Source organism: Bos indicus x Bos taurus, chromosome X (genome assembly GCF_003369695.1).
Source record: "Bos indicus x Bos taurus breed Angus x Brahman F1 hybrid chromosome X, Bos_hybrid_MaternalHap_v2.0, whole genome shotgun sequence".
In the NCBI taxonomy this organism is placed as follows: Eukaryota; Metazoa; Chordata; class Mammalia; order Artiodactyla; family Bovidae; genus Bos; species Bos indicus x Bos taurus.
Genome location: NC_040105.1, coordinates 140,475,315 through 140,484,912, shown reverse-complemented (window position 1 = coordinate 140,484,912; position 9,598 = coordinate 140,475,315). Strand labels below are relative to the sequence as shown.

At 43.7% G+C, this 9,598-nt stretch overlaps 1 protein-coding gene across 1 annotated transcript; it reads right to left on the bottom strand.

Annotated features, from left to right (window-relative positions):
• Positions 1–6,574: 6,574 nt before the first annotated feature.
• On the bottom strand, positions 6,575–9,276 carry LOC113888207 (cancer/testis antigen 47A-like). The gene is made up of 3 exons (XM_027535487.1): positions 8,598–9,276; positions 7,612–7,753; positions 6,575–6,587 (listed from the first exon to the last, which is right to left on the bottom strand). Exons 1-3 carry the CDS (start codon positions 9,274–9,276, stop codon positions 6,575–6,577), a joined length of 834 nt encoding a protein of 277 aa, XP_027391288.1.
• Between the last annotated feature and the right edge of the window lie 322 nt (positions 9,277–9,598).

Below are 9,598 nucleotides of genomic sequence, written 5' to 3'. Positions count from 1 at the left end.
AGGTTTTCAGAGAAATGAAATGTTCTTAAGAGGTGGTGCAGGGCATAAAGGGCCTCCGCTTAGGTGTGCCTGAGCAAGCTGATGGCTTCCAGGTGGGTATTTGTATGGGGAAGAGGTGGTATTGAAGTTTTGTATATAAACACCTAGGAAGCAAAGAGAGTGAGCAGTAGGAGGGTAGTGCAGTAGAGGGGCAAGATGGTTTGTATTTCTACTCCAGTCTGGACTAGGGACTAGATCCAAGTACTATAGAAAGGTGGGCTATTAGAATGAGGCATTTTTGGAATTTCAGGCCAGTATCACTGATGAACATAGATGCAAAAATTCTCAACAAAATTCTACCAAACAGAATTCAATAACACATTAACCAGGTCATACACCATGATCAAGTTGAGTTTATTCCAGGGATGCAAGAATTCTTCAATATATGCAAACCAGTGTGATAAAGCATATTAACAAATTGAAAGAAAAAAACCATATAATAGATGCAGAAAAAGTGTTTGACAAAATTCAGGACCCATTTGTGATTAACACTGCAAAAAATGAGCATAGAAGGAAGCTATCTCAACATAGAAAAGTCCATATATGACAAGCCCACAGCAAACGTTCTCAATGGGGAAAAAGTGAAAGCATTCCCTCTAAGATCAGGAACAAGACAAGGGTGCTCACTCTCCTATCATGCAACATAGTTTTGAAGTCCTGGTTATGCCAATCAGAGAAGAAAAAGAAATAAAAGGAATCCAGATGGGAAAAGAAGAAGTAAAGCCTCACTGATTGCAGTTGACATGATACTCTACACAGAGAACCCTAAAGATAGTATCAGAAAATTACTAGAGCTAATCAGTGAATTTAGCAAAGTAGTGGGATACAAAATCAATACACAGAAATCACTTACATTCCTATATACTAACAATGAGAAATCAGAAAGAGAAATTAAGGAAACAGTCCCATTCACCATCGCATCAAAAAGCATAAAATATCTAGGAATAAACCTATATAAGGGGACAAAAGAACTTTATAACAGAAAATTATAAGACACTGATGAAAGAAAGCAAAGATGACATGAACAGATGGAGAAATAGTCCATGTTCCTGGGTTGGAGGAATCATTATTGTGAAAATGACAATGCTACCAAATGCAATCTACAGATTGAATGCAATCCCTATGAAAATACCAATGGCTTTTCCCCACAGAACTAGAATTTTTTTCACAATTCATATGAAGAAACAAAAGACCCCAAATAGCCAAAGGAGTCTTGAGAAAGAAGCATGGAGCTGGAGGAATCAGCCTTCCTGACTTCAGATTACACCACAAAGCTACAGTCATCAAAACAGTATGGTACTGGCACAAAAACATAGATACAGACAATGGAACAAAATAGAGAGCCCAGAAATAACCCCCGCACTTATGGGTACCTTCTTTTTGACAGAGGAGCCAAGAATATACAATGGAGCAAAGATAGCCTCTTCAATAAGTGGTGCTGGGAAAACTGGATAGTTACGTGTAAAAGAATGAAATTAGAGCATTTCCTAACACCATACACAAAGGTAAACTCAAAATATATTAAAGACCTAAATGTAAGGCCTGCAACTATAAAACTCTTAGAGGAAAACATAGAACACTCGATGATAGAAATCAAAGCAAGATCGTACAGTAATGGAAATAAAAACAAAGTTAACAACTGGAACCTAGTTAAAAGTTTTTGCACAGCAAAGGAAACTATAACCAAGGTAAAAAGTCAACCCTCAGAATGGGAGACAATAATAGCAAATGAAACCACTGAGAAAGGACTAATTTCCAAATATATAAATAGCTCATACAATACCAGAAAAACAAATAATCCAATTAAAAAGTGGGAAAAAGACCTAAACAGGTATTTCTCCAAAGAAGACTTATACATGGCTAACAAACACATGAAAAGATGCTCAACATCACTCATTATTTGGCTCACTCACTGAGTCGTGTTCGATTCTTTGTGACTCCGTGGACTGCAGCATGCCAGGCTTCCCTGTCCAGCACCAATTCCAGGACTTGCTCAAACTCATGCTCATCAAGTTGTTGATGCCATCCAACCATCTCATCCTCTGTTGTCCCCTTCTCCTCAGGGTCTTTTCTAAGGACTCAGTTCTTTGCATCAGGCAGCCAAAGTATTGGAGCTTCAGCTTCAGCCTCAGCCCTTCTGATGAGTATTTAGGACTTTGTTCCTTTGGGATTGATTGATTGGATCTCTTTGCAGTGCAAGGGCTCTCAATGAGAGTTCTCCAACACCACAGTTCCCAAGCATCAATTCCTCAGTGCTCAGCTTCTTTATGGGCCAACTCTCACATCCATACATGACTACTGGAAAAACCATGGCTTGGACTATAGGGACCTTTGTCAGCAAAGTAATGTCTCTGGTTTTTAATATGCTGTTTAGGTTTGTCATAGCTTTTCTTCCAAGGAGCGTCTTTTAATGTCATGTCTGCAGTCACCATCTGCAGTGATTTTGGAGCCCCCCAAAATAAAGTCTCTCACTGTTTCCATTCTTTCCCTATCTATTTGCCGTGAAGTGATGGGACTTGATGCCATGATCTTAGTTTTTTCAATGTGGAGTTTTAGGCCAGCTTTTTTACTCTCTTTTTTCATTTTCATCAAGAGGCTCTTTATTAGACAAATGAAAATCAAAAGTATAATGAGAACTTGCCTCACACCAGTCAGAATGCCCATCATTAAAAGTCTACAAACAATAAATGCTGGAGAGGGTGTGGAGAAAAGGAAACCCTCTTGCACTGTTGGTGGGACTGTAAATTGATACAGCCACTATGGAAGACGGTATAGAGATTCCTTAAAAAACCTAGCAATAAAACCACCATACGACCCAGCATTGCCACTCCTAGGCATATACCCTGAGGAAATAAAAATTGAAAAAGACACACGTACCCCAGTGTTCATTGTAGTACTGTTTACAATAGCTAGAACATGGAAGCAACATAGATGTCCATCAAAAGATGAAGAAATAAAGGAGCTGTGGTACATATGTACAATGGAATACTACTCAGCCGTAAAAGGGAATGCATTTAAGTCAGTTCTAAAGAGGTAGATGAACCTAGAGCCTATTATACACAGTGTAGTAAGTCAGAAGGAGACAAATATTGTATAGTAAAATACATATATATATGGAAACTAGAAAGATGGTGTCAATGAATTTATTTGCAGGGCAGCAATGGAGAGACAGACATAGAGAAGAGACTTATGGACATGGGAGGGTGGGAGGAGAGGGTGCGATGTATGGAGAGAGTAACATGGAAACTTAATTACCATAAGTAAAATAGATAGCCACTGGCAATTTGCTATATAACTTTGGGAACTCAAACAGGGGCTCTGTATCAACCTTGAGGGGTGGGATTGGGAGGCAGATGGGAGGGAGTTTCAAGAGGGAGAGGACAAATATATACCTATGGCTGGTTCATGTTGATGTCTGACAGAAAACAACAAAATTCTGTAAAGCATTTATACTTCAACTAAAAAATAAGTACCTGTTAAAAAACATTTTCAGAAGCATGATGCCCAGTATGCTCAGGAATAGGTGTAACATGGAGTAAAAAGGGAAAGGGGTGATAGAGCAGATATTTAATCTGGCCTGCCTGAAACATTTGTCCTATTTGCAAGGTTCAGAAAAAGAGTTCAGTTGGGGATCCCCATGTCTAAAAATATTTGAAATGTTCAAATCAAATGATAAACCATTAAATAAGTTGTATCTCCTTCCATGACAAATGTACCTTCCTAATGAGCTGAAAGGCCAGGTTGGGATTTAGTATTCTCAGACTCCTCTAAGTTCTGCCCTGATGGTGTGGGAAGAGCTGCCCTCCTTCCCTTCCCCCGCCCATGCCCTGGCTCCTAGGCCAGGCCGCATCCCCTTCTGGGCCTACAACCCCTCCTTGGGCCTGGGAGCACCCACCCCAGCAGTGAGTGCAGTCAGCCCTCCCCAGGACAGGTCTAAGAGGAGCACACGGGCCCTGGAAGCAGGCTAGGGACTGTTCAGGGCTGCCAGGTACCTGGAGCATGGGCTAGCAGGGACACAGCCCTTGTTCCCATGGGCTGGGCTCCTGGCCCTGGCGGGAGGGGTGTGGCTGGAAGAGGACCAAAGTGGCCCTCTAAAGCGTAGAGCTCAAGACAGAGATATCTCTGCCTGGGCCTGGAAGCAATACTGTTTTAACAACTAGCACCACAGAAATACTAACAAATCAGAACTAGGTTGAAGGGCCTGAAATTGTACTAGTTGACCTGCTGTTTTAGTTGAAATAATAATGACAGGGAGTGCTTTGCCTTCTGTCACACCATGTGGTTCTAGCCATAAGAAATAATATAATACATTTTAAAATGTCAACACTCGTGACCAAAAAAAAAAAAAAAAAGTTGTGTGGATCCTAAGTTTACTTCACTTTAATTGACATTAAATACCTACGAAGAGGAAAATTCATTGCCTAGGGCTTTGGGAAAGAAAGAAAGATAGAAAGATAAAACCCTTAAGGTCCCAGCCATTTAAAGGTTCAGTACAGGGGTTGGTTTTGATGGAATAGGTGGATGTAGTGTGTGTATTTGCATGTGCACACAGTTAGAATAGAAGCCATGCCACCACAGAACATGTGTTATCAGTTATCTACAAGAAGGTCAGGAGCCGAGCCCGTGGGAACAAAGTTTGTTCCAGCTAGACCATGTTTCAGATACCTAGGAAGCCTGAAGTAAATGCAGAAATGAGCCCATCGAGTCTCAAACCCCCAGGCCCTTCCCCTTCTCTGATCCTCCACTCTGGTCATCTACAACTTTATCTTTTTATTACCTTAAACAGAGTTCAAAGATTAAGGCCACTTTCTCCCTTTTCTCTTTTTTACTTATTGTGACATATTTCCGATCTGCACAAAATTATAAAGAATACTAGTATAAACACTATTTAACCACCACTCAGTTTAAGAAATGTAAATTAGAGATACAGTTGAAGCCTACTATGTATCCCTCCCCAATAGGATCGCTGTCTTTCTCTTTCCCCAAGAGGTAACCACCATCCTAAATGTGGTTTATCTTTCCATTGCATGCCTTTCTGTATGCTTGCATATACATACATCCTCACAGGCAACTTTGTATGTATCTACTATCCATTCCTGCTGAGTGAAGCTTCTCTTAGACTTCATATACCCGGTATCATGTCTGTGACTGTCTGGAACCAGCTCTGTCCCTGGATATTTTTCTGGTGCCATCCCCTATCCACAGCCTCTGTCTGTCTCAGCCCCTGTGAATCCTAATTTCCTCACCAGTCCAGCCCCTACCGTCCTGTTCAATTTACCTCCAGCAGCCCCAAGGCAGTGAACGAAGACTGGTCACCATAGGTGGGTCTCAACTTCTCCCCGTGGCTGTCAACCAGCGCTTCTCAAACCTTGGCTGCATCAGAATCCCCTGGAGGGCTTGTTAAAACACAGACTACTGAGCCCCACTCCCAGTTTCTGATTCACAGGTCTTGAGTGGAGCCTAAGAGTTCGTGGGTGATGCTAATAATGCTATTTTAAGGGCCAAACTTTGAGAACCAGTGCTCCAAATCAGCGTCTGGGCTCAGGCTCAGCAGCACCATCTGGCCTCCAGGCAAGCTGGGCCATCCCTCAGGTTTCCTTCAAAAGCACCCAGCAGTACTATGAAATACACATATAACACAAGTCCTGTGTACTTTTAAATGTTCTAGTAGCCACATCTAAAAAGTAAAAAGAGGGCATCCCTGGTGGTCTAGTGGTTAAGAATCCACCGTGCAGTGCAGGGGACATAGGCTCAATCCCTGGTACAGGAAGATCCCACATGCTGAGGGGCAACTAAGCCCATGTGCCCCCTCTGAAGCCTGTTTGCCCTAGAGCTCATGCTCCACAAGAGAAGCCACCTCAGTGAGAACCTGTTCACCATAAGTAGAGAAAGCCCATGTGTCTCATTAAATAAATTTTTAAAACAGTAAAAACTGGAGAAAATAATTTTAATGCTATATTTAATACTAGATTATCATGTCAATGGGTAATTAGTTATTAAGGAGACTTTACACAATTTTTTACATTTGTAGCACATTTCAACTCATATTAGCCACATTTTCAATGCTCAGTAGCCACACATGGCTAGTGACTAGTACAGTAAACAAGTTCAGATCTAAAGCCTTGACCCCTATTTCTTTCTTTAAAAAATTGTTTTAAATACAAATTTGGGCTGCAGTAAAATAATTTAAAACAGGCTTATCAAATGGTGGAATGTGATGATGCCTTCCAATGATGTAAAACGGCTTCTCATTTTTAAAGAGATTTAAATCAGGATTATTTATATACATAAATCCACCTACATTTCAGTTTACTACTTTAAAACTTAGTTTTAACTAGAAAAAATGCTGTCAAATATATCTGTAAAAGATAAAACCCAATTAGAGATTGGATTTTTTATTAGATATTATTATTAGACAGTTGCTTTTTGTGGGATGGTTTTGGGAAGGAAATCAATGTTAATAATATTCCCATGGGCTTCTGAAAAATCTAAAAATAGTGAACAATGGATCCTTTCTTCTTTCTCTGTCTTCTTTCTAGTCTTCCAAACTGCAGGAAGAAATGAGAGAAAATGAACGATTATACAGCATCAGTCAGCACCAGAAACTTTCTAAATCTAAGAAAACAGTCAGCCTTATGTATATCTGCTGCATCTGAGGGTTGTATCTCAACAAGGAGAGAAGAAAAACACATTTTCCTCTTGTAACCTTCACCCTGGATACTGGGTGCATGTACAACCTGATGGCTTCAATCATGTGATCCTACCAACCTTGTCTCCCTCTTGCCCAACACCATAAATGCTTTTCTTTTCCCCCTTCCTTTGAGAGGCTAGTCTGGGACTAAAATCACTCTTTCTGCCTTAAAAGCCTGTGCTCACTCCACAGACGATACTCCCTTACCCTCCCAGACCCTCGGTTTCAATGTCTACCGTATGAGAAAGAGGCTGTTATTATGAAACACATCACTATGCAAACGAGGGAGAAAGTGTTAATCATTAAAAGACAATACATATAACTTCACTACCAACTCAGTGATAAATATCAGTCATCCTATGACTGTTTCTTTTGACTGTCATATAAAATACACAAATCTACAACCGAACAAATATTTCACTATTAATCACTAAATGTGGTCCTACTTGAAATTCTGAACTGTTTGCTATTCGTAAGTAGTTAGGCTCTAAAAAGGTGTCTTCTCAGTGCAGGAGACTGCACTTCTGTGGTCAAGAAATGAAGGTCAAACTAGTGCACAGCCCAGTTGCTGCTGCTTTTAGTCACTGTTTTCTAAAGAAATACTGGTCTTAGGTACTGACACATTTACAAATTGTTGGTAGTCTTACAGATAGAGGACAAAAGACCTCATAAGAACAAATGAGAAGCCATGAAGTGTATTTCACTTCAAGCTCTTTATATTAGTGGGAACAGGAATGTTCTATAAACATTAGGTAAATTTGAGTTGTTGAACTAATTTCAAACCAACGTTTTCTTAATTTACTCCGAGAATTAAAAAGCAAAAACAAAATTGGTAAATGCCTGGGAATAGCTGGGTTATTTTCAAAGCTATACACAGATACCTGGACTTTCTGGGCCTGTCCTTTGCTGGGTCCAGACCCTTTTCTGGTTCTTCTTGTTTTCTGTTATACTTCTTTTCTTTCCCCGCACTTTTGGTGCCCTGCGCCTCTTCTTTGGAGTTCTCATCCTGGCATTCAGCTGTTTCTTTAGAGAGGAATAATGGACTTTGGGAGCAGACATTCACAGAAAAAACATCCCAACACATAAGGAATGGCAAGATATCCAGTACTCTACCCTTAGGAGAAGCAGGAGGACAGAGCAACTAAGCAAAGAGTAACTGGGGGCCTTCCTTCTGGCAGATGCAACACTTCCATGGCCCTCATTTGCTGCTGCTTGATCATTTTCACAATGACATTATTTCTTTTTTTCTGGTACATCTGTCACCCTGTGCTACTGATTACTTGTGCTCAAGGATCAGAATCCTTTGGGTCTGATGCATTCTGGATGTTTTGGCCAGAACTTTTTCGCCAAAATATGCTTCACCTCAATAACAAATTCTATGGGGAAGCTCCTGAGTTCCTCAATCCCCTAAATATTTCATTTTGACCAAGTGCTCCTGTATAAGTTCATAATGTTTTGGGATCAACTTTCCAAGAATCTTGACATTTTTAAAAGCTATGAACCAAATATGAGGTCTGCCATTTGCTTGTTCTCTTCCATGTCCTCTCAAGCTCCCTCTCGAACACCTGCCTCCACTGACCTTCACCTGTGGGCTCATAACTGGCACTGTTCATCTCAGACCTTTACCAGGGTTGGTAGAGGGCAGCTTATTTTCACCCCAAACCAAAGAAGTCGTTATGAGGTTGGGCTTCTACTGGGCCCCTCTGGCCTTCGATTAAAGGAGGCCCTGACTCCCGGCCTCCCCTCCTGAGGCACGCCGCCCCGTCTGAGCCTGCCCCCTCCTCGGGATCCCTGGTCCCCAGATCCGGCCTGCAGATGCCAGTGTCTCCATCCCTCCCAACTCCCCCCCCGCCCCTCGAATGCTCACTCTCAGGGGCGACAGGCTCCTGTGGCATCTCCCGCAAGCTGGGCTCCTCAGACTCCTTGGTGGCCGTCTCCCATAAAGAGGCCTCCTCGGGTGCCTTAGCCTCCTGGGCTTCCTCCGCCTGCTGCGCCTCCTGGGCTTCCTCAGCCTGCTCCACCTCCTGATCCGGGGCTTCCTCAGCCGGCCCCTCCCCCGATACATCCAATGGTACCTGGACCTCGGATAACCCGCCCACGGCGGCTGAGCTGTGGTCAGACAAGCGCGGCCTGGTCTGGTACCAGACCAACACGCGGTCGTCATTTGGCGGAAGTATGATGTGGTTGTCGGACAAACGGTTCATCATCGAGTGCATCAGATTTAGGACCGTTAGGCTGAAGCCGCTCATGGGGAAGTGGCGCGAGACCACGAAGCGGTTCACGCCCTGCGCCTGCTCCTCCACCTCCCCCTCCTCAGCCGGCCTGATGTCGGAGTCTTCCTCAGCGTTCCCGCCCTCCAGGGCCGCCTCCCTCGGGCCTCCTGAAGCCCCCACAGCTGCACCTGCCTCAGCCTCAGGCATGGAGTCACCTCTGCGAGGCTCGGAGTTGCGGTCCACACCGTCACGGGCTCCGGCCTGGGCCCCCACTGCACCTGTTGGGCCTTCCTGCCCGCCATGGGTCAGATCTCCATCCCCCGTGGTAGACATGGCGGACGGCAGTTACCTCAGCCGGGCGGGTGACGATGGCAATGGCGCAGGTGGTGGCACCCGAAGTGGCTGCCCTGAGAGGAGGCTGAGGGAAGTGAGATGGACCGAGGCAGTCACGGAAGGGACCACAGAGGAGGCCCCACGACCGGGAGGGTAGGCGGCCAATGGCGGAAGCGTCCGACGGAAGTCGGGCCTCAGGCAGTGGAGCCAGGCCACAGTCGAGGGGCGGGCCGGAACAGTTAACAGTGGCATGTGACCCCTCGTCACGAGCTTTGGGCTCATTTGCTGACAAACAAGGATTGACGTGCTCTGTGTCCAATGA

What these genes read in the sequence shown, in the direction of transcription:
- LOC113888207 (XM_027535487.1), bottom strand. Translation starts at nt 9,276, where the DNA reads ATGTCTACCACGGGGGATGGAGATCTGACCCATGGCGGGCAGGAAGGC. An exon ending in GGAGCCTGTCGCCCCTGAGA is followed by an intron (nt 7,754 to 8,597) that starts GTGAGCATTCGA and finishes TCCTCTCTAAAG; the next exon opens with AAACAGCTGAATGCCAGGAT.